This window comes from Myodes glareolus, chromosome 6, assembly GCF_982192425.1.
Source record: "Myodes glareolus chromosome 6, mMyoGla1.1, whole genome shotgun sequence".
NCBI classification, from domain to species: domain Eukaryota; kingdom Metazoa; phylum Chordata; class Mammalia; order Rodentia; family Cricetidae; genus Myodes; species Myodes glareolus.
Genome location: NC_142031.1, coordinates 114173572 through 114199226, shown reverse-complemented (window position 1 = coordinate 114199226; position 25655 = coordinate 114173572). Strand labels below are relative to the sequence as shown.

General features: G+C 37.3%; 1 protein-coding gene across 9 annotated transcripts in view; it reads left to right on the top strand.

The window, feature by feature from the left end:
• Kmt2c (lysine methyltransferase 2C) overlaps positions 1-25655 on the top strand; it is a 213338-nt gene that overhangs the window by 149503 nt on the left and 38180 nt on the right. For 7 of the 9 annotated variants that reach the window (XM_085691120.2, XM_085691119.2, XM_085691113.2 and 4 more), the window contains exons 28-40: positions 8409-8513; positions 8845-8892; positions 9761-9889; positions 10066-10098; positions 10196-10315; positions 13124-13256; positions 13492-13706; positions 14950-15023; positions 16100-16282; positions 16642-18558; positions 19043-19335; positions 20605-22430; positions 23532-23643. In XM_085691120.2, coding sequence (XP_085547246.2) covers positions 8409-8513; positions 8845-8892; positions 9761-9889; positions 10066-10098; positions 10196-10315; positions 13124-13256; positions 13492-13706; positions 14950-15023; positions 16100-16282; positions 16642-18558; positions 19043-19335; positions 20605-22430; positions 23532-23643 — 5188 coding nt within the window. The remainder of the gene's footprint in view (positions 1-8408; positions 8514-8844; positions 8893-9760; positions 9890-10065; positions 10099-10195; positions 10316-13123; positions 13257-13491; positions 13707-14949; positions 15024-16099; positions 16283-16641; positions 18559-19042; positions 19336-20604; positions 22431-23531; positions 23644-25655) is intronic. The other 2 variants (XM_085691116.2, XM_085691118.2) reach the window with 2 other exon arrangements.

Here is a 25655-nt window from a genome sequence, read left to right as displayed (position 1 = left end):
GGCACTCGCCTTTAATCTCAGTACTTGAGAGGCAGAGGCAACAGAATCTCTGTGAATTTGAAGGTCAGCCTCGTCTGCAAAGCAAGTTGTAGGACAGGCATGGCTACAAAGAGAAATCCTGTCTCAAACAAAAGAAAACAAGTAAACAAAAGCTGGAAAATGAATTTCTCCAGTTGGGAATTGTTTGTAGATAGTATAGTATATCCACATGTAGTTTTCTCACCACATAGACACTCTGTACCAGTTAGTTCATTGTTATAAGGGGCTGTCCAATGTCTTGCAGTATAATTATTGTCACTTCTGATCTCCTGAGATCATGACTATTTTTCTCCATCTGAATATAGTGGTATGCGTCTTTAAACCCAGCAGCTGGGAGACAGAGTCAGACAGGTCTTTATTAGTTCAAGACCTGCCTGATCTATAGAGTAAATTCTGGAGCAGCCAGAGTCACATAGTGAGATCTTGCCTCTCAAAAGACTTAAACAAACAAATAATTGTCTGTATGTATGTCTCCAGTAATTCTTAAATCATTAATGAACAAAATTGCTCCTTGTTGAGAACCACTGTGTAGATGTAGGGTATGTAGGTGCTATTAAAATCAGAAGAGGGAGAGTTGAGGGATGGCTCTTTAGGTAAATGGTTTGCTTTGCAGTTACAAGGACCTACATTTGATCCCTAGAACCCGTATGAAAATTCTGGATATGGTGGTGTTTACTTGTAATCCCAATACTGAGGAAGTGGAAACAGGAAGATCACTGTGACTTACTGCCTAGACATTCTAGCTTAATTGTTGAGCTCAGGCCAGTGAGGCTCTGTGTTAAAGGGAGGTAGATTTTCCTGATGATGACACCTGAGACTGTCTTCCATTCTACACATGCACGCGTGCATTGGTGTATGTGCACATGCATACATGCGCGCGCACACAGAGAGAGAGAGAGAGAGAGAGAGAGAGAGAGAGAGAGAGAGAAATATAATATGCATACATACTATCTGTACAAACTTGTGTGTACAGTTTTAAAAACTAGAGTCATGAAGGAGGCTAAAGATATAGTTCAATTGGTAGACTCTTTGGCTGTCATGCATGAAGCATTGAGTTTGATTCCAGTACCTCATAAACTGGACGAGGTGTCATGTGCCTATATTCCCATTTAAGAAATGGAACCAATAGGGTCAAGTTCAAGATATAATCCAGTATGTAGTGAGTTTAGAGGCAGTCTGGGCAGCATAAAACCCCCAGCCTCATGAAGAAAAATATAAAGTGAAGGAAAGAAAGGAAACACATGTGTTTTTCAGTATTTATATCAATTTAAGAGTTACAATCACAATGGTTTTTTTCTTCTAGAATCTATAGTACTACCAATTATAGTGTGATTTTATTTTCTGGCAAGCTTTTTTTTTTGCACTTTGTTAGTCTTTAATTTTATAAACTCATTTTAGAAAAAATATCATAAGTAGAAGTATACTAAATAATGACTTTCAGTATTAAGTAATTAAAGTTTATTTTACCCACATTGTCCTGTCATGAAATATAATCAACTTCCTTATGCTATAGGTTATATCTACAAAAACAAAAGACTAATTTAAGGGATTTGAGTACCTGAAGATTTTTGTATCTTTAGGGTTGTCTTACATACCAAAGGACAACATGTGCAAACTTTTATTTTTGATTTGACTTACTTAAAATAATTGCAGTCAGTCTTCTCTCTTCTCAGGCGAATAAACAATGATTAACAAAGAAGGATGAAAAGATGAGAGCATGATTTTGTTTAGTCTTACCAGATTCATACACAAAATTACTTTGTTTTATTTTATGATGTTTTTAAGTACTCATTAGTTCTTATTCATATGTTTTAAACATTGTATAATGGCTGGTTATTTCAAAAAATATGTTAGATATATGACTTGCTTCTTGAAGTGTTAAATTAAAGTTACTTGTACAAAGGATATGTTAGAAATATTATGACATGTGACTTGAGTTAAATGGCTGTTATTTGCATTTGAATTTGAGGATAAGGTCTGAGTTTGATGGGGACACAGGATAGAACATAAGTTGATACAAGTGTTTCTTACATAAAATTTCCTAAGATGTGATGATTTTGTAGTAAGGCCAGAACTTAGACTAGAATAGCGCTCGTTACAAAACATAAATGTAGGGTTTTTTTTCAGTTAATCTACTTCTTGCATATATATAGAAAGTTTAATGGAAGTTGCCTTTTTGAACATTTCATTTAATGTAGACATGAACACACTTAACAAAATAATATTTATTATTATTTTATGTACATGGATGTTTTACCTGAACGTATATTGTGCACTAAGTTTGCAAATGATGCCCCTGGAGACCAGAAGAGGGCACAAATTCCTTGAAACTGAAGTTTAATCTGAAATGGTTGTGAACTGCCATGTGGTTGCTAGGAATTGAATTTGATCCTTTTAAAGAGCAGCCGGTGCTCTTATCTGTTGAACCGTCACTCCAGCTCCAGGGATGGATGTTTTAAAATCTAGTCTTAAAAAGTTTATGATATAATTTTTTATCTAGTAAGTTTTCATTACTTAAAAGCAAGAGGGCTTTTTCATTAAGTGCTTACCCTGTAAACTAAAGGCCCTGAATTTGAGTTCAGAACTCATGTTAAAAAATTGGGCATGGTTTTATATGGTAGTAATCCCAGTACTGGAAAGGTGGAGATAGGAAGATTCTCAGATGGCCAGCCTAGTCTATTTAGCAAGCTTCAGGCCAGCAAAAGACCTTATTTCCAAGAACAAGGCGAGTGGCACCTTATGAATGACACTGAAGTTGGCCTTGAGTACCTCCCATATGCAAGCATACACGCGCACACACACACACACACACACACACACACACACACACACACAGAGAGAGAGAGAGAGAGAGAGAGAGCAGTCCCCTCATAACCACAGTATTTTTTCTTTTAAATATACCAATCTGTAGAAAGTATTTCATACATGTACTTAATTTGTAGTATTATAAATATATATTTAAAGTTTTATGTATTTTACAAATATGAATGTTTAACCTGCATGTATGTGTAACATGTGCATGTCAGGTGCACTAGTTAATCAGAGAGAGCTTGGATCCCCTGGAACTGGTATTGTAGATAGTCATAAACCACAGTATGGCTGCTGGGAACCAAACTTAGTCCTTTGCAAGAGCAAGTACTCTTAATCACTGAGCCATCTCCCCAGTTCTGTGGTGTGGGTGAGTGGGTATGGTGTGTATTTTAAAGATTTATTTATTTTTGTGTATGTGACTATTTTGCCTTCTTATATGTTTTGTTCACCATGTATGTGCACTGTCCACGGAGGCCAGAAGGGGGCATTGGGTCTCCCAGAACTGGAGTTTTAGTTGGTTGTTAGCTGACATGTGGGTACTGGAAACATGTGTGTCCTCTGACAGTGCAAGAAAAAGTATTCTTAATCACTAAACCATCTCTCTAGCTCCTGGAGTGTTACTTTTATTCCATTAAAAAATTTTTGTTGCCTTTAATTAAAATACACTTGACAAAGCTTAAAACTTTCAGATATTCTTAGTTTGAGTGGCTAAGGTAATTACTACTGGTAACTTTAGTAAGAGTTTCACTTTTTTTTTTTACTTGATTAGGTAAAAATCTTTAGAATCCTCCTCTTTTCATTATTTACATTTTTCATCTTTACTTCTCCATAGTTTGGTCTCTACTTTCAAAGTAAACCCCAAAGTCAGCTTCAGCCATTTCAATTTGTCTACCATGCAGTAATAACTTGCATTACCTTTCATTCACACTGCACAAGGTCGCAAGGCTTCTAATGCTCCCATCCCCCCATACTTTTCTTCACTAGTCTGTTCTGCTCATGTCTTCCAGTATTCTTATACTCCCCTCAAACTCCACAGCAAAGCCCAGTCTTCGCCACACTCTTCAGAACTTTGCCCAGGCTTGCGCTGGCTATAACATCTGTCTCTTTGACTCTCGCTGTGATTCCTTTAACCACTTTGGCCTTCTATGTCAGCTAGGGTAGCTGATTTCCGTATGTATACAGTGTTTTCACCTACTTTGTTTTTTGTTTTATTTTGCTCTCTACATAATGGAGAAAAATGAGAACCAACAATGGAATCAGGAAAACAATCAAAAAATTACTTGAATTAGAAAACTCCTTTGTATAGTAACCCTAAATGTAGATGGTCTTATTTTGTTTTGAAACAGAATGTTGCAATGTAACCATGGCTTTTCCAGAACTTGGTATGGAAATCAGGCTGACCTCCAACTCTAGAGACCCTCTTACCTCTGCTTGCTGCTAAATTGATTACCTTAGCGTGATCTTAAGTCCCACATAGTGGATGGAGAAAATCCGTTCCTGCAGGCTCTCCTCTGACCCCTCACACAGACATGTGCATGCTTTTTCCTTCCTTCCCATACTAAGTGTAGAAGAGAGAGTATTAACAAACTTTTAACCATATTAACCAAAAAAGACAGAAGATTGAAAACGAAGCAAAAGGAGATGAAACTAGTGATGAAAAAGGAGACATAACAGATACTGAAGAAATTCAGTGGCTAATTAGGAGACACTTGGAAAATCATACTATAAAATGCTAGAAAATGCTGAATATGCATAAATTATTAGTTGCATATGACCTATTAGTTAAATCAATCTCAATCTCTCTCTCTCTCCCTCTCCTTCCCTTCCTCTCTTTCTTTCTAGAGCTTTTAAGAGTCAAAATCTATCGCAGCACTTGGGATGCATAGGCAGGCAGATCTCTATGAGTTCAAGGCTAGCCTGGTCTATATAGTGAGTTCTATGATATCCAGAACAAAGGGTGAGACCTTGTCTCAAAACAAAACATAAACCTCAAAACCAACAACAACAGAGTCAAAACTTGGAACCTGACAGTTCTAATGAGCTAGACGTGGCCATCGCGCTCTAGGCCAGTTAAACAGACAAGTGTGAAAGTGAAAAGCAAAGAAGAGATGTAACACTATCATATGAGTAAGAAGAACAGAGAAGTCCAGTGGCCTCTCTCTTCCCCTACATCCCCCTCCCCAGTCCATCTCTCAGGTCCTGATATGAGGTTTTGGTTTAAACGGAGGATAGTCATGGAGAGGGTGTGGTCTCATCCATCATTGATTTATCATTATTTGGACTCTGATCTCTCCTTCAAGGTGGTCTGACCAGTCAGACTGTGTGAAATCTCTTGCAAAACTCACATCAGCCTTTTCCTTCTCCCAGCATGAGACTCCTTGAGAAATCCTATTTCTTGGGGTCCACCATTTCAGTAGTCTAAAAGCTAAAGAGAAGGTGCAAATGTCTTTCATGTATTTTCATTCCTGCCAGACCTATTCTCCAACAACATCAGAAGTCATATTTATGTTTGAAAGACTCCACCCTTAGCCCCACACATTGCATACTGACTCCACACTGCGTATGGGGCTGCTTCTTTGTCAAGAAAGTCAGCCAGGCAGAGCGCTCGCACGCGCGCTCTCTCTCTCTCTCTCTCTCTCCCCCCCTCTCTCCCCCTCTCCCCTTCCTCCCCCCCCCCCCCCGCTTCTCCTCTCCCTCCCCTCTCTCTCTGTCCTGGAACTTGCTTTTTAAATGTGGTCTCAAACTTTACATGCCTCTGCCTCCCTACTGCTGAGGTTAAATGCATGTGCCACCACCACCCAAATCAAGAGACTATTAACAACTTAAACATAGCCATAGAGAGCAAAGCTGAACATCTCTTCATGATTCTTTAATCATGAAAATACTAGCTCTGAAGATGTTAGCCATAGAGGGAACATACCTCAATATTACAAGGAAAACTTGGATAATCAGCATTCTAAATTGAGTAAATTGAAAGCATTCTTTCTGAAATCAGGTAAGAGTACGTACTGTCTCTTTATTCAGTACAGTGTTTGAAATATTATGGTACAAAACAAAGCAAGCTAAACAAAAAGATTAAAAAATCAGAAAGAAATTATCTTTATTTGTGGTCAGTCTAATACTGTACTAAAAGACTTTCCCAGAAAACTCAAAAAAGTAACAGGTGACAAAATTTATATGCACAAATCAGTAGTTTTTCTATATGCTAATAACAAATTTGCCTAGAAATAAGTCAGGAAACTAGTCCTGTTCACAGTAAGTAACTAAGACCAAAATACACAGATATTAGCCTAATGAGAGAGATAAAGGACATTTACAATGAAAAAATTGGGGATAACAGTGGGAAAGAGAAATATATAGAGCTCATGTTCATAGGTCCACAGAACTAATATTGTGAGATCAGCTTTACTGTCTAAAGTCTGTAGGACATTGCATTCTTTAATAAAGTCACAGTGCAGTTCCTCAAAGAATTGGGGGAAAAGTCAACTGAAACTACCAAAGCCCCTGAATAAACAACACAGTTCTTAGCAGAAACAATAGTGCTGATATGGAGGCATTACCACAGTACCAGATTTTAAATTATACTATGGAACTATTGCAACTTGAATATGATCCTGGCACAAAATATGGGCATATAGATCTGTGGAATGGAATAGAAGATGCAGAAATAAATCCTTACAGTTACAGTTACCCAATATTTGTCAACTATCCAAAAATAAATTTGGAAGAAAAGGTAACATCTTCTATAAGTAATGCTGGGAAATGTACATATTTGCATGTAGATAGTGAAACTCAGTTTCCATCTCTTACTGTAAAAAAAACAATTAAAAGTAGATCAGACAACTTTCTATAATACTTGAAGATAACTGATACTAATAAAAATACTTTATAGAGGCATAAACAAGGAGTTTTTTGAAAGTGGCACTAATATTATAGAAAATAATTCCAGATACAACAAATCAGACTGCATGAAGTAAAAATGGAGCTGCACAGAATAGGAAACACTCAGTAGAGTGAGGAGATCGCTTACAGAGTTAGAGAAAATCTTTGTCAACTATGTGTCTGACAGAATTAATATAAACTCCATAAGGAACTAAAGGCTAACTACCACCCCCTAAAAAACACTTGTTAGTTAGTCAACAGGAAAACTTAGACTGTTTTCAAAAGAAGAAATATCAGTGTTCAGTGAATACATGAAAAATGTTCTACATCCTTAACCATCAAGAAAATGCAAATTAACTGATGTTATGGCACACCCTTTTAGCCCAAAACTGGGGAGGTAGAGGCAAGCAGATCTCTGTGAGTTCAAGGGCAGACTGGTCTACATAGGCTCTCCAGGATAGTGAATGCTACATAGTGAGATCTTGTCTCAAAAATGAGAGGAGGGACAGGTAATGCAGATTAAAACTATGTTGAGATTCCAGTCACAGTGGCTGAGTTGCGAAAACAGCAACATATGCTGACAAAGATGTAGTAGAAATGGAATCTTAGAGACTGTTGGTGGGAATGGAAAGTCGTACAACCTCTATATGGAAATCATAGAGGTTTATCCAGAAACTCAAAACTAGTATATGATCCAGCTGTGCAACTTCTTAATATAACCCAAGAGAACTGAAGTCAGCTTCCCACAGAAATCCTTGCATATATATGTTTATTGTATCCTCCCAATACCAAAGATGTGAAAGTAGGCTGATGTCAATCAACAGATGACTGACTGTACAGAGAGAGCATAAGAAAGACAGTGTGGGACAGAAGGCACCAGCTGATAGGGGCTGTAATGAGTATGTAATAATTTTGATGTGTACAAAGCATAATACAAGTGTATGAAAATGTTATAGTGAAAAGCATCATTTTGCATGGTAGCAAAAATTTCAAGTAAAAGAGACTTGAAAACTGGGTATAGCAAAATCTACCTGTGGACAGTCATCTCTGGAAATGTTATTTCTGCCTATTTTTCAAATATATCCTCACAGCCTGTTTTATTTCCTTACTTCATTGTTACTTATGACCACTGAGCCCATGAGAACAGGTCATTTGTTAACAGTTCATCTTGTTCCAGTGACTTGGACAATGTCCATAGACATAGTTCTTTGGTATTAAGACAGTCTTCTGGTTAACAATCAGTACTCAACAAACAGGAACAGAAGTAGTAGATGCCTGGCTTATGCCTTATTAGAAATTTCTGAATACTAAGTCCGTTTTTCATACTTTTTTTTACATTGTACTGTATTTCTAGATGTCATTCTTAGTTATTCCACTTAAGTAATAAATTAATTTTTATTTTATAAGATTTTGATTTTCTTTTTATTGCTTAATGGTCTTCAATTTTTATCTCTTTTTGTCAGTAAACATCAGTCTTAAAAACAAAATCTGAAATTTTAATGTTTTGTTAACCAAAAAATAAGTACCTTTGATTTTAATTCCTTAAAGTCGTGATGGTCTTTAATTTTTATCACTCTGCCAGTTGTCTCAGCAGCTGCTATATTCTAGATACTTAGGACATTTTAGAATTTTATGTCTAGGAAAATACTTAATTTTCATATACTTACTATATTTAGGTACTGCTGATGACCCATTAGCTGATATTTCTGAAGTCTTAAACACAGATGATGACATTCTTGGAATAATCTCAGATGATCTTGCAAAATCAGTTGATCATTCAGGTATACATGAATACTGTTTGCCTGATTTCTGTTTTGTGATTTAAGAGCTGTATGGATGTGGAACACTTTTATTTTTCCCAATAATGGAAGTGGGTTTGATGTTTTGCTTTGATTTTTTTTTTTTTTTGACCGTGTCAAAAAAGCCAGTATTTGATCTTCCTTGACTAGCTTTAGGAGGGGACATAGCAAGTTGACTCATTCCTGTTACCTAATTGCATCAGATTTAAGGCATGTTGCCTTAAAAGTCTTGCTGCACTTTCTCCTCTTTTTGTGTGTTTTCCCTTCCCACTTCTGTGGTAATCATCCATTTTATTTGATTTGGGTCTTGTAGGTCTTGATTTATGCACTTTCCAGGTTGGGAGCTCACCCTTCCCTTTTGGTAAGAACTGAGCGATGGATGGCACTGACTAGAAGTAGTCTTTCTTAGTAGTGATCTCAGCTGGAGCAGCCTGTAGGTGCATGCGTGTTCATTAGTAGTGCTAATGCGTCACTAATCCATACTTTGCTTTTCCCTTCTTGTGTACAGCTAAAGCATAGTGCTTTCAATGACTTCCTTAATAATTTTAATGAATGGTTCTTATATATTATATAACAGTAGTTTATAATATTACCTGAATAATAGTTTCTAATACAATATTAAATACAAGCAGACTAAAATGTAAGACTAATGGTATTAAGAAAGTACGAAGAAATAGATTGATAGGCTACTATTATTAGATGTTATAAAGTTATGAGCATAATTTATATTTTCAGATTATAACTATGAAATATTTAAAAATAATAATTGAAATTATTTACAAAAGATAATTGTGAAGCTGTAATACTGAGTGTGCATTTTTGAATTAATTTATGCCAAACCTTATTCCTGATTCACATGTTGTATTTGACAGTTGACCTGATGATACCACTGGTTTTCAAGTTAGAGCAGTTATTTATGTAATTGCATCTTATATATTCTTAAAAGTGTTTAGATTTTGTAGATATTGCCAAGTTGAAATCAGTTATGTTCTGTTGTTCCTCAGGTAATATATTTATTTTGAAGAAAAGATAACTTTAGGCATCATATAAACATTGTAGCTAAATATTGTAATAGCCTTTCCAAAGTACTACCAGAATTCTGATAATTATAATTCAGAAGTGTAGGCTTCTTTTAAATCAGTATTGTGTGTTAATGCATATAGATAGTGTTGTCTATTTTGTAAATGTGCTGGACTCACCTTTTCATTTATTTTACCTTATTCTTTTAGATATTGGCCCCATTGCTGATGATGCTTCCTCTTTGCCTCAGCCAAGTGTCAGTCAGAGTTCACGACCGCTAAGTGAAGAACAGCTAGATGGGATCCTCAGTCCTGAGCTAGACAAAATGGTCACAGATGGTAAAATATTTACCCTACATCTAGGCTTTCTAAAAGACATGAGTAAATATGACTTTCAAAGCTTTTTGCATGCAATTTTACGCTTGGACTTGCTTTCATAATTTTTCTATTAATTAAATGCTATTTTATATCCATATATTGAATAGGTAATTATTACTGTTTTTTTTTTATTCTAGGAGCAATTCTTGGAAAGTTATATAAAATTCCAGGTATATTTGTTTTTATTGTTTTACTTTATAACAAGTGGCATTCCACATTGAATGACCCTAATAATTTTCATGTTATTTCTGTGATTATTTTACTCAGAGCTTGGAGGAAAGGATGTCGAAGACTTGTTTACTGCTGTACTTAGTCCTGCTACCACTCAACCAGCTGCATTGCCGCAGCCTCCTCATCCACCACAGCTATTGCCAATGCATAATCAGGGTATGCTATTACCTTCTAAACATGATTTTGGTTGCGTGTGTATTTGCAGGTATATGCGAGGGTGTGCACACATCAGCCTCAGGTGATGTTTCTTAAGAGCTATCTTCTTTGCTTATTGAGAGCAGTACAATGCCCAGATTACTTATTTATCTATTATTGTGTAGAGTATATGTGCTCAATCGTGAATGTGTGTCAGAGGGAGAGGCTAGGTAGCGGTCAGAGAGCAATATGCAGGAATCAAGGCTCTTTTTCTGCCTGTTGTTCTCAGAGATTGAACTCAGATTGTCCAAACCCTTGGTCACAGGGGCCTTTACCCACTGAACCATCTTGCTGGCCCATTTTTGGAGTCCCATTAATTTTTTCTGATTTATTTATGTGTGTGTATAACTGTGTGGGCACATGCACTCTGGTGCATGTGTGGAAGACAGGACATCATTTGGATGTTGGGGATCTAACTTAGGTGTTAAGACTTGGCAACAAGCACTGCCTTTATCCAGTCAGTCTCCTCACTCCTTACCTCCCAGCTCTTTATGCTCTTTAGGCAGCTTACTAATTGATGTATCTCTCCAGCTGAAGCATGGGTGTTTATTACACACGCACATACACTGCCCTGTTCCTTAATGCCACATGGCACAGACTTGTCGGAGAAAACCCACTTTGCTAATGATTGAAAAATACTACCCCCAGTCGGACTCCATGCAGTTCTCTAACACATAAGATTCATTTTGAGACTAGCCCATCCTTGCTCCTTAATTTGCATGCACCATTTGTAATGGTGCCTGGCCTCTCTTCTTTCCTCAGTCCCCCCCTAACTCACTTTTCATTCTGCTCATCCACACATGGTGACTACTCTCTTTGGGTGACCATGCCTTCCCTGAAACAATTAAACTCAACAAGTCATGTCTCAGTTTTACTATTGTTTCTTCAGAGGTCAAACATGCTTAACCCTACCCCCCATGTGCTTTCATTTGTAGAGAGTGGCACAAATATAAATGCTTTTTGAGGTGATAACTTTTCTCTTTTTAGCTTGTGATCTCCTCAAAGATTAGATTCTCATCCTGTTCATCATAGGATGTATGTTCAGAGTCAGTCAATGACTTTTGCCCATTTTTAAATTCCTGTGAATGTTTTTGGAAATTTGCCTATTTTGTGGTTTTTTTCTTTTTATTTATTTTATTGTTTTTATTTTTTTCATTAAAAATTTCCGCCTCCTCCCATTTCACCTCCCCTCCCCCTTCCCTCTGCCTCTCCAGTCCTAAGAGAAGTCAGGGTACCCTGCCCTGTGGGAAGTCCAAGGCCCTCCCCCCTCCATCCAGGTCTTGGAAGGTGTGCATCCAAACAGATGAGGCTCTCACAAAGCCAGTCCATGCAGTAGAATCAAAACCCAGTGCCAGTGCCTTGTCCCATTTTGTTTAACCAATTTATCTGCTAGTAACAATTTGCAGTCTAAAGTAGGTTCAATCTATAACCCAAGATTTCTCAGAGGATGCATTAAAACCATGTGCAAAGGGATACTGTCCTTTTCCTTCCACCCCTCTATGTGTACATGTATGTGTGCCTGTGTTTATGATTTTTATTTTGGTAGAAACGGGACACACATACCTCATTCTGATTTATAGGTAGTTGCAGTTAGTCAACTCTATAGATAAAAGAATACATGTTATTTTTCTAGTGTTACAAACTGTAGCTATGGTATGGGTGAGTTTTTTTTTCCTTCAGAGAATCATATTGCTAATAGAGTATAGATTTCTGAGGTTTTTACTGAATTGTATGTTAAATCTGTTCTCAGCCCATCTAATTTACTTTAGGTAATTATAACGCGTCTTATTCGCCCCACCCTTTGGTGGTTTTTTTGTTGGTTTGGTTTGGTTTGGTTTTTAAAGACAGGATTTCTCTGTGTAGTCCTGTCTGTTCTGGAAATGCTCTGACTGGCCTCAAATTCAGAGATTGACCTGCCTCTGCCTCTTGAATACTGAAATTAAAGGTCTGCGCCACAACCTCCCAGCTTATCTTTTCCATTTTTAAAGGAAGGTTAGGTAAAAGTGAGAAGGGTAAGAGAGTGAGTGCAAAGATGTCGTGTGGTCTTGTTGTTAGAAACAGAATGTAAATTTAATTTACATTTAGAATGAGAAGAAAGTGAGGCAGAGTGTAGCATTGTTAATGGTAATATGGAAAGTTAAGAAGCAGAAAAGGGAATTTCAAGAAGGTTGAGATAAAGTAAGTGGATGTTTCTTCAGCTAAAAGTTAGGTAAGTGTTCCATTCTTTCCATGAAGTCATTTTTTTTTCTATAAACCATTGATGGTAGTAGGGAAGAACGAGGAAATCTTAACGTTTGTCTAATGTCTACTTGAAAAGAAGATGATAAAGTATTTGGAAAGAGAAGCTGAATTTCAAACCTACAATTTATTGTTTTTGTAGTTAATGCGTATTAAATATTTACGGCCTACCAGGAAATATATGTCCTAAGTAAACACACAGTAGTCCACTCAATGTACACAATTCCTCCATTTTATAAATTGAATTAGAAGTCAGTTCTGCTTTTAACAAGTTCTAGACTTGTATTGGAAACGTAGAGTTGTTGGACTGTAGAACTATTTATATAATATACTGAAATTAGGGAAGTATGATTATTAAAGACCACATTTCAAAATTTTATAACCAAGCTTATCACCCCTTAATCTGTATTATATAGTATAATATTTGAAAAATTACTACTTTAAAATAGTATTAAAAGATTTCATTTCAAATATTTAAGCTTCTTATAATTTATGAATATTTAATAAAATGATTGTTTTTCTTCCTTTAAGATGTTTTTTCTCGCATGCCACTCATGAATGGCCTTATTGGACACAGTTCTCATCTTTCACATAGTTCTCTGCCTCCTGGAAGTGGATTGGGGACTTTTCCTGCTATAGCACAATCCCCTTATACTGATGTCAGGTATTTTAAAATTTTGCTTTTTATGGAAACTTAAATTATACTAACCTTTTTTCTATCTTTAAATTATTATACATGATACTAGTATATATTTGTTCCATTTACTGTGAGTTTTACTTAAGACCACCAAGCACACTTAAAGCTGTTTTCTAAAAATCTTAACTAGAGTAGTTCTTGAGCATAGTGTTAGTAGAAAGTTACTGTGTTTATGAAGTGAATGTGTTTTGTTATTTTCCAGGGACAAAAGTCCAGCCTTTAATGCAATTGCAAGTGATCCTAACAGCTCCTGGGCACCAACAGCTCCTTCTATGGAAGGAGAAAATGATACCATGTCAAATGCCCAGAGGAGCACACTGAAGTGGGAGAAGGAGGAGGCTCTTGGTGAGATGGCAACAGTAGCACCAGTTCTCTACACAAATATTAACTTCCCTAATTTAAAGGAAGAATTCCCAGGTCAGTCATGAGTGGATCTCTTGAATGCCATGCCCTTGTTTTGAAGAGTATTCTACAAAGTTCCTTTTTCAGCACATGTCTGTCTGACCTGGTTGCCCATGGTGCAGATTCCTTTACTTAGTAAACCTAGGCCTTGTGCTCATTTGTATATTTCCCAAAACTTTCTTTTATTTATAAGATTGTCAGTTTTCTAGGTCTTATCAGTGCTCAAGTATGATTTGTTTGATTAAGTACCTTTTTTATTCTTTGAGAATTTCTCTCATATACAATGTATTGTGGCCATCATACATATCTATTCTTATACCTCCAACCCCTCCCAGATTCGCCCCCTCATTCTATTCCAACTTTGTGTCCTCCTTTAATTTTTTTTTCTTTCCTTTGGTTGGTTGGTTGCTTGTTTACTTGTTTATTTATTTATTTTGGTTTTTCAAGACAGGGTTTCTCTGTAGCTTTGGAGCTGTCCTGGAACTAGCTCTTGTAAACCAGGCCGGCCTCTACCTCCCAAGTGCTGGGATTAAAGGTGTGCGCCACCACTGCCTGACTGTGTCCTCCTTTAAAACAAACAAACAATAACAACAAATAACTTAATGAGTTCAGTTTGTGGTGCCTATATCCTGGGTATAGGATCCATTGTCTACCTTTTAGGGATCATACCCTTAAGGAAAATTGATTTTTCTTCCTCTAGAAGCCATCAACTGTCAGTAGCTCCTTGCTAGGTGTGGGAGGTCATGAGCAAACTGCCCTCCTCCAACCCCCTGCAGGTTACCTGGTTTCAACAGAGGCTGGAAGAGGGCATTGGATCCCATGGAGCTGTAATTACAGATGGTTTTGAGCCCTGTGTGGATACTAGGACTCTTACCTGAGTCCTCTGGAAGAGCAATCAGTGATCTTAATTTATGCTGAGCCCCCTCTGTCTCCATTCCCCATTATGGGACTATGTTAGACTTGAAATGCAATGTTTTATCTATGTCTGATACATAAAACCTCAAAGGTAATTTTCTGTAGTATTTGGAGTGTAAGGTTTGTTTAGGCTAAGACTCAATCACCAGCTGTGATTTCATGTTGGAACTCAAAATGTTTTGAATTTAAGTGATTTCTGATTTTAAGATTGTTGATGCCAAACCTGTTTTGTGTTAAAAATATGATATGAATAAGATAATAAGATGATAAGCAGTTTATTATTAGTTTTTATTACAACACTGTATCACCTTATTTCTGAAGTGTGTCTTCTGTGGTTTTGCAGATTGGACTACTCGAGTGAAACAAATTGCCAAGTTGTGGAGAAAAGCCAGCTCTCAGGAAAGAGCACCATATGTGGTATTTACAAATTCCTATGTGTTAATACCTTCCCTCCATTCCAACCCCACCCCATATGTGTTATATCTTTAAACACAGTATTTGAAGCTTATTTTTATTAGGTAATGAAAAGAAATACTTGTTAATACTGAGAAAACTAGCAGTTAGCTTTATTTTAAAGTTATGTGTTAACTCATTTTTCTTTCTTTTACTAAAGAACATAAGTTATTTTTACTAAAGAACAGAACATTTTTAACAGACCAGAGTATTTTAAGGACACAATTAATCTCATCTTAAAATTGTTTTGTCTTTTAACAGATAGTACTGCATTTGCAGTTGAGATTAGTTTCCTTTTTTATGTGTGTGATAGTTACAAAAGAATCTTTATACATTTTGAAAGAAAACACATTGAGACTTCCTTCAAGGAGTTCTGAAATACCACCATAGCTGGAAATGATTAGGGACTTCACAATTCAGATAGTGAATTATTTTTTTCCAGAGGAGCTGGACTGAACCCTTGCTTCAGTTGCGGCCACAGTAAAGCCTTATTGTGAGAAAAATAAATGCTGTTGTCATCTACAAGATTTTTTATGAATCAGTTTTCAGTTATAATGGTAACTTTGGGTGGAGCTAATGGGGGAAGGACTGAGGGATAATTCTATGGTTTGTTTTACCTTAAATTTAGTAATGATAGGATTTTTTTAATGTATAATTTTCCTTATTTAAATTTTAAGTTTAAATAAGTTTAAATCTAAGTTTTAGATTTCCATCTTTTTTAGTTTGAGAATCAATTTGCTATCTTCATCTTTAAATTGAGGGACATGCTAGTTCTTTTTTTGTTCTAATGATGTATTTGAATTATCATAGTATATTTTCTTACCCTAGGATTTCTTGCTGTAATTCAAACACATAAATAGAAATGTCTTTACCTGGTAGTAGCATGTGTTGTGGAGAAAATGGGCTACTATCCAGGTCCTTTTTTTTTTTAAAAAAAAAAAAAAAGAAGCAGACTGTAAGTTTTCAAGAGTGATATTTCAGCTATTTAGCACAAGTTTTATGTCTTAAAAACTAGGATGTATTTTTTATTTTTACCAAAGCAAAAAGCCAGAGATAACAGAGCTGCTTTACGCATTAATAAAGTTCAGATGTCAAACGACTCTATGAAAAGACAACAGCAGCAAGACAGCATTGATCCCAGCTCCCGCATCGATTCGGATCTTTTTAAAGATCCTTTAAAGCAAAGAGAATCGGAACATGAACAGGAATGGAAATTTAGACAGGTATGTGGGGTGTTTGTTTGTTTGTTTTGATGATTTGGTTTTTCAATTGCATTTTAGCTTTTTGGGGAAGAGGGCTTTTTATGTCATTTCAGAATACAGTTCTTAATAGAACCTGAACAAGTGTTAAAATAGATATCCCTTTTTGGTAAAGTATATATTCATATTGGTCTTAGATATTCATTGAAATATTGTAGATAATATACTGCTGCAGGCATAATGACATGCTATGGTGATAATCCCTTGTTAAGAATTTACTAGGAAGCAGTGTGCTAGCTACTTATATCAAGTGATAACTTTGAACTATCTTTTTTTTTCATGATAGTTGTTTCCTTCATGTTCTTTTTTTTCTATCCTAACAGCAAATGCGTCAGAAAAGTAAGCAACAAGCCAAAATTGAAGCCACACAGAAGCTGGAACAGGTAAAAAATGAGCAGCAGCAGCAACAACAACAGCAACAACAGCAACAGCAGCAGCAGCAGCAACAGCAGCAGCAGCAACTTGGTTCTCAGCACCTTCTAATACCTTCTGGTTCAGATACTCCAAGTAGTGGAGCCCAGAGTCCCTTGACACCTCAGCCTGGCAATGGAAATGCATCTCCTGCACAGACATTCCATAAAGACCTGTTCTCCAAACACCTACCCAGTGCCCCAACTTCCACACCTTCAGATGATGTGTTTGTCAAGCCACAACCTCCACCCCCTCCTTCAACCCCATCCCGAATACCCATTCAGGAATGTCTTTCTCAGTCCCAGAATTCTCAGCCACCTTCTCCACAGATGTTCTCACCTGGATCATCTCACTCCAGGCCACCTTCTCCAGTGGATCCTTATGCAAAAATGGTTGGCACTCCTAGACCGCCTCCTGGGGGCCATAGTTTTCCCAGAAGAAGTTCTGTTACACCGGTGGAAAACTGTATGCCTCTGTCTTCAGTCCCTAGGTCCATTCAGATGAATGAAACATCAGCCACTAGGCCATCCCCAGCTAGAGATTTATGTGCTTCCTCCATGACAAACAGTGACCCCTATGCAAAGCCTCCAGATACACCTAGGCCCGTGTTGACAGATCACTGTCCCAAACCTTTTAGCCTTCCTAGATCCCCTGTGATTTCAGAACAAACTACAAAAGGTCCTCTAGCACCTGGAACCAGTGATCACTTTACTAAACCATCTCCTAGAGCAGATGCCTTTCAAAGGCAACGGCTACCCGACCCATATGCACGACCATTGCTAACACCTGCTCCACTGGATAATGGGCCTTTTAAGACCCCGCTGCACCCTCCTCCATCTCAGGATCCATATGGATCTGTGTCACAGGCATCAAGACGACTCTCTATTGACCCTTATGAAAGGCCTGCCTTGACACCAAGGCCTGTAGATAATTTTTCTCATAGTCAGTCAAATGATCCATATAGCCAGCCTCCCCTAACTCCACACCCAGCGATGAGTGAATCTTTTACTCATTCTTCAAGGGCTTTTCCTCAGCCTGGAACCATATCAAGGTCAGCATCTCAGGACCCATATTCACAAGCCCCAGGAACTCCACGCCCTGGTATCGATTCTTATTCTCAAACCTCAGGAACTCCTCGATCCAATCCAGACCCTTATTCTCAACCTCCTGGTACTCCCCGTCCTAACACTATTGATCCATATAGTCAGCAGCCACCAACTCCCAGGCCTTCTCCACAGACAGACATGTTTGTTACGTCTGCGGTAAATCAGAGACACACTGATCCATATGGTCATCATCTTGGAACATCAAGACCTGGGATTTCAGTTGCCTATACTCAGCCACCAGCAACACCAAGGCCAAGAACTTCAGAGGGTTTTACTAGGTCCTCCAGTGTAAGACCAGCCCTCATGCCAAACCAGGATCCTTTTTTGCAAGCAGCACAAACCCGAGTACCAGGTTTACCTGGCCCTTTGGTCAGGCCACCTGATATGTGCTCCCATTCACCCAGGCCACCTGCGCCTGGCCTTACAGACGCATTCAGCCGTGCTTCCCCATCTGCTGCTCGTGATCCCTACGATCAGCCTCCAATGACTCCCAGACCTCAGCCTGACTCTTTCGGAGCTAGTCAAGTTGTCCACGATCTTGTTGACCGTCCGGGTCCTGGGTCAGAGGGAAACTTCAGCACTTCTTCAAACCTTGCTGTAAGCTCCCAAGGACAGCAGGTCTCCAGTGTCTCCCAGCTTCCTGGACCCGTGCCAACTGCAGGAGGAACTGATACTCAGAACACTGTGAATATGTCTCAAGCTGACACAGAAAAACTGAGACAGGTAAACATTACAGTGTTTGTTTTCAAATGTTTTAAACGTAGTATCTGTGGAAGTTCCTCATTAAGTCAAACGGTAATTTCTTCTACACAAATGTTAAAGCTTTTTAAAATTAGTATTTAGAGCTGATTAATGTAAGGAAAAATGAAAATGATAAAATTAATGTCAATTAAATTGTATTTAACCTGGGTCTTATTTCATTCTTCATGAATTCGTTGAAAGATCTTTAAATATGAAAATTCTTAACTTTTTATGGTGGTTATTTGACCAAGGAAAAAGATCCAAATCACCAGTTTTTGTTGTCATTTGTTTGGTTTTGGGGTGTGTGTGTGTGTCTGCATATTTAGTAGTTAAATATAAGTAGTGTTTTATGACACTTTAAAACATTTTGAAATTTTAAACATTATTTTAGTCATTTAATGGAAACATTGGGAATTTTTAAAATGTTTAATTATAAATCTCTGCAATTTTGTTTCTTTCTATTTAGCGGCAGAAGCTGCGTGAAATCATTCTTCAGCAACAACAGCAGAAGAAGATTGCTAGTCGCCAGGAGAAGGGGCCTCAGGATACAACAGTAGTACCTCATCCAGTGCCCTCTCCACACTGGCAGCCAGAGAGTATCAACCAGGCTTTCACTCGACCTCCACCTCCCTATCCCGGGAACATTCGATCACCTGTTATCCCTCCACTAGGACCTAGATATTCAGTTTTTCCCAAAGATCAACGTGGACCCTATCCTCCTGAGGTTGCTGGTATGGGGATAAGACCACATGGATATAGGTAATACTTTTAATTTCCCGCTAGATTTAAGTTGATATTGGAAGAAGGAACTAGACAAATAGTATTATTGTGCCAGAAGTTATTACAGATTTCTACTTCTTTCACCACTGTGAGATACAGTCATTATTTTTTTAAAGTAAGGAAAGGTCATGGAATTCTTTCCTCTAAGAACTTTAAAGCTTCTTGGTAGACCCTTTGCCATTAAATATTGACAGAATATCTGTAATCTTAATGATTGAGTTTACCATGCCAGCCAACTCATATCTTCCAGACTGTAGCTACTGCATTCTAATGAAGCTTTTTATTAATTGATAGACAATAACGATATATTTTACTCTTTTAGTTTAAATTGTAAGATTTCTTAAAGAGCTGCAAATTCGAAAAGTGCTTTCCTTTAGAAACTCTGATACCATTGACTTGTAGAGTAGGTGGAGATGTATGACAGCCCCAAACTTGCTAGTCTTATAAGGAGAGAACTCTTTAATGTGGCACACAATTTATTCTTGCACTATATCTGTTATTTTTTTTATTTTATTTCCCTTTTTATTACTCTTTAGTTGTATTTGTGCCTATTGCTGTTTTGTGTATTTCAAAAAAACTTGTGTAGGGGGAATGTGTTAGAAGAAGTGCATGTGAAGGTCAGAGATTGATGCCGTTTGTCTTCTATCACTCTTTACCGCATATTTTTGAGATTAAGTCTTTCATTTAACCCGGAACTTGCCAATATGGCAAGACTAGCTTTCAAGTGAGCCTTAGGGATGCTCACTAGAATTATAGGCATTTTTTGCATGTGTGAAGGAAATACATATTGTGATTGTCATGCTTGCTCAAGAGAAGTTCTCCCTCCCTTCCTTTCTTTCTCCCTGTCTTTCTTATGAAATTCTATTTGGGTATGCAAGGCACACAACACATGTGGCAGCCAAAGAACAACTTTGTAGAATCAGTTCTATTTTTCATGTGTCTTGGGAGCCATACTCAGGTTGTTTACAGGGCAAGTGCTTTTCCTCATTGAGCCATTTCACTATCCCAGTTCTGTCTATTTAAAAAAGAAAATTAAAGTTTTTTCATATTATATATATTGATTATGATCTTTTCTTCTCTCAAGTCCTCTCAGACTTGCATTTTTCCCATCATTGCACTTAGTAATAGTATTTCTTTTTATATGGATACATAGAGTAACTTAAAACTTTTTATTTTCTCGTTCCAGTTCTAAGTTAATCATCATTCTTAATTATTTGAATGTTTTGTGTTTTTCTTTTTTGCTTTTAGGTTTGGATTTCCAGGACCTGGCCATGGTCCCTTACCAAGCCAAGATCGCTTCCATGTGCCTCCTCAACAAATACAGGGAACTGGGATTCCTCCGCACATAAGAAGATCAGTGTCTATGGAAATGCCTAGACCTTCAAATAACCCACCAATAAACAATCCAGTTGGGCTTCCTCAGCATTTTTCACCACAGGGCCTGCCAGTTCCGCAGCATAACATACTAGGCCAAGCATTTATTGAGTTGAGGCATAGAGCTCCTGAAGGAAGGTCGCGGTTGCCATTTGCTGCTTCTCCTGGCAGTGTTATGGAGTCACCTTCTCATCCCAGGCATGGAAATTTTATTCCCCGACCTGATTTTCCAGGCCCTAGACACACAGACCCTGTGAGACGACCTCCTCAGTGTCTACCTAATCAGCTACCTGTGCATCCAAATTTAGAGCAGGTCCCACCATCTCCGCAAGAGCAAGGTCATCCTGCCCACCAATCTTCTATTGTCATGAGGCCTCTAAGTCATCCCTTAGGTGGTGAATTTTCTGAGGTTCCTTTGTCTGCATCTACTCCATCTGAAACAACACCTGATGCCCTGCAGATAGCCAGTCAGCCCTCTGATGGTCTGGAGGAGAAGCTAGACTCTGATGATCCTTCTGTGAAAGAACTGGATGTGAAGGACCTCGAGGGAGTTGAGGTCAAAGACTTGGATGATGAAGATCTAGAAAATTTAAATTTAGACACAGAGGATGGCAAGGGCGATGACCTGGACACTTTAGGTAATTTGGAAACAAATGATCCTAACCTGGATGACCTCCTAAGGTCAGGGGAATTTGATATCATTGCTTACACGGATCCAGAACTTGACTTAGGGGATAAAAAAAGCATGTTCAATGAGGAATTAGATCTTAATGTTCCAATTGATGATAAGCTAGAAAATCAGTGTGTATCAGTTGAACCAAAAAAAAGGGATCAAGAAGACAAAACTATGGTTCTCAGTGATAACGATTTGCCACAGAAAAAAACCACTGGTACCAGTGAGATAAAGACAGAAGTCCTATCTCCACACCCTAAAGAAGAAACAACAAATGAAATGAAGAAAAGTGATGACAGTAAAGGTGATGCTGACACTCTGTGCTCACAGGCTTCTGCACATACAGACCGGAGTGAGAGGGAAAAGACTCCTTTGCTGTCCACTGATCCGGATATGCTTGAGAAAAGAAACAATCGGGAAAATGCTGGCTCTGGTATAAGTGCCGTTCAAGGGTCCACTCCTCTGCCTGCTCAGGATGTGATGAACTCTTGTGATATAACTGGATCAACTCCAGTCCTTTCCAGTTTACTTTCTAATGAGAAATGTGATAATTCAGACATTAGGCCTTTGGGGTCTTCTCCACCAACTCTGCCCATTTCACCACCCACTCATGGGTCAAGTTTGCCTCCTGCTTTAATAGCACCACCTGGCCCTCTTCTGGATAATGCCATGAATTCTAATGTAACAGTGGTCCCTAGGGTAAACCATGTTTTTTCTCAGGGTGTGCCAGTAAATCCAGGATTTATTCAGGGTCAGTCATCAGTGAACCATAATTTAGGGACAGGGAAACCTACAAGTCAAACTGTGCCTCTCACAGATCAGTCCAGCACCAGTGGCATGTCTGGACCGCAACAGCTAATACTTCCTCAGACATTAGCCCAGCAGAACAGAGAGCGCCCCCTCCTTCTAGAGGAACAGCCTTTGCTTCTACAAGATCTTTTGGACCAAGAGAGGCAGGAACAGCAGCAGCAAAGACAAATGCAAGCCATGATTCGTCAGCGGTCAGAGCCATTCTTCCCTAACATTGGTAGGAAATTCCTTGTGTCTCAAAGTGAATTATTGGGGGCATTTGGGTACATGAGCATGCTTCTAAGGTCTCATTATTGAAATTTCTTTTGAAGTGGAGCACTGAGAATTTTCTGTGTTCTTGAATCTATAAACTAAAACAGGAATTTTAGATTCCTTCCAGATCAGTCAGTATGATGAAAACTTTAAATTGTGACCTCATTCAATTCAGCTTTTTATAGTGTTAATGGAAACTAGTCCTTTTTTAGTTTTATCTGACAGTTGTTGCCAATGAATCTTTTTTCAGAATCATGAGAAGATAAATTTTAAAAATTATGATAGAAATAAAGCTTCTTGTTTGTGTACAAGTGTTTGATAGTAATTTTTTGGTTTTTGTTTTCCCCACAGAAGTTCCTTTCAACTTATTTTTGTTGATTTACTATTTTTTAAGAAAAATAGAAATCCATGCAGCCCATATTCTTCAGTGCCCTGCCTTATAAGAATTAAAAATCAATGGGTACATATCTGAGGAATATTTTCTTTTAAACAATAATGACAACAAGAGCTTTTTATCAACATTGCAGTACAAATTCCATCATTTGATTCCTTTCCTCACTGAGATGCAAAGAGATACTCTTTCAGTATCCTCTCAATAGTTTTATTATGTAGGTATATCCTAGAGACATTGGTAGTTTTCCCTTTCTTTTAAAAACTGATAACTAATTTAGTGGACTTCTTTAGTTGCATCTCTAAAGAAATCATTCTACTTAGCATTGTAAAAGTTTGAACCAATAAGAGTTTGAACAATATACCTGTATATTACTGTTATGATTACCTACAGACTGGCAGACTTGTTCTATTTACTTACAATTATGGATACCTGAAATGTAGCTAAATTCAAGATTAGGTCGTCACCACTTTTGGATTTTCCTATGTAGCGTAGAAACATGTAATGATTAAAGAAAAATAAGTTGTAATTATAAGCTATATATATAATAAATATATAATTTATATATCTATAAATTATGTAATAATTGTGACATTTAAGTTTACCACTTTGTATATCTTGAACCATGAACTTGAGCTATGAAATAAGTAATATCAAAATACATTTCTTCTTTAGATTTTGATGCAATTACAGACCCTATAATGAAAGCCAAAATGGTGGCTCTTAAAGGCATAAATAAAGTGATGGCACAGAACAACCTGGGCATGCCACCAATGGTAATGAGCAGGTAGGTGGAAGTGCTCTTCTTTTTCCTGGGCGTGTGGATGTGCATGGAAACACTAATGCTTATTAGAAAGAAGTCATAAAAACTCAATAAAATCAATCTTCTGGAAGTGAAGAATATTTAAATTCAGCTGGATATGATCATACATAAAGTGTTAGGCAGATGCAAGGAATGAACTTCCACTAATTTTTTTTTTAAGGGAGAATAAACAGAATAAAATAATACATACACATTGGGAAGACTGACTTGGTCATTGACAACATCAAACTTTTTGTGTGTGTGTTTTCTTTTCTTTTTTTTTTTTTAAGCAAGTATTCGCACTAATAGATTTTTTTTTTCATTTGAGAAGCTCAGTTGGTTAAGGAAAAAAATATTCCCAAACTGACTTTGGATTCAAGAGGGGGATATTTGGATACTGGTAGTTGAATAGTTTTAACACCTAACAGAAAAATGGAATTTGTGCGTTCAAGAAGGTTAAAGTTAGAGTGGTTATGTGCCCCAGTGGAGTATTTCCTAAATCTTGATCATTTTCCAATTTCAAAAAATTTTTTTAATACAGTTTCTTTGCCCTACTACAGACATACTGGATGGAAGTCTAGGGATACTACCTGTATGCTTGTGCTTTTGACTAGCACCTTGAATGGCTCTGTAGTCGTATTGCTGTTTCTGACTTCTGTCAGAACAGTAACAGATCCATAATGATCTTGCTGAAAAATTATAAAGGGGGGTGTAAATGATTATGGAATTGAATATAGAGTCTGTATAGTTTAAAGATACAGGCATATGCTTTAGAGAACTGTGCAGATACTCTGGGTATGATACAGGCATATACTTTAGAGAACTATACAGATACTCTGGGTATGATTAAGGTGCATGTTTTTTCGGTCAAAATAGAGATAAGTGATTTGTGAAGACTCTCATTACCTAGCAGGATTTATTTATTAACATTGTTCCTCTCACAGGGTGACTTTATGGCATAAGTCTTTTAAAGCTTGAAACCTTTGAAATTCTTCTCAGATATATAATAAAAATACAAAATTGAAAGAAATGAACTATATATGAAACACAGTTATTAATATATGATTATATTGATAAGTATGTATCGTAGTATTTTAACAAACTTAGCAGTAAATTTCATAACTACCACAATTTCAAGGTAATGATTAGCAATGACCTACTAAGTAGGTCATATGCAACACTTGATAGGAAAATGTGTTTCCTACTGGTGAACATGTAGTACTGCTATTTTTATTATTATTGTATTTTAACTTGATAGTCAGAGTCTAGGAAATGCTAAAATTTTTTAGCTTTTAATTTAAGGGCCTCAGAATCAGAAATCTAATTGTATCTGAATCTGTTAGACATGCAATACTTTGTCAGCCACATGGTAAGTGTGCTGGTGACTGTTCTGAGTGCTTTGCAGGACAAAGATAGTCCCTTCTGAGTGTAGTGTGGTATGTTAATGATGTGGGCAGACAGCCAGTGACCAGAGCTATACTAGGGAGAAGGGAGATAAATTAGTCAAACTTTTGAATAAGAAATCACAAATATATAAAGTCTAATGACATCAATGCTTCTTTACAATATGTGGAATATATTTTGAAATCTTATTACACATATATCTTTTTTGTTTTTCAAGACAGGGTTTCTCTGTTTGTATGTATGTCTTAACATGTTAAAGCATTCAGTGACTCAGTAGGATAGACATGTTTTCAAATAAGCCATAGTGATTCTGTGGCAGTTATTAGCTTAATTAGAATGTTTCTCCAGATGGATTTATCAATAGAGGTTTGTCATCAGTTCTATTTTTTAACTTTAAACTGTGTTTAATCATTAGATATAAATACATATGAGAATGAGTAAAATTTTTTGAGATAATTCTTTATATACATAAGTAGCACCTTCCCTCAACCCTTCCACCGAAGCCCCCAGTGTCTTATTCTGTAGCCTAAGCTGGCTTGGAACTCAACCTGGCCTTGAGTTTGTGGCATTCCTTCTTCCTCAACTTCCTCATG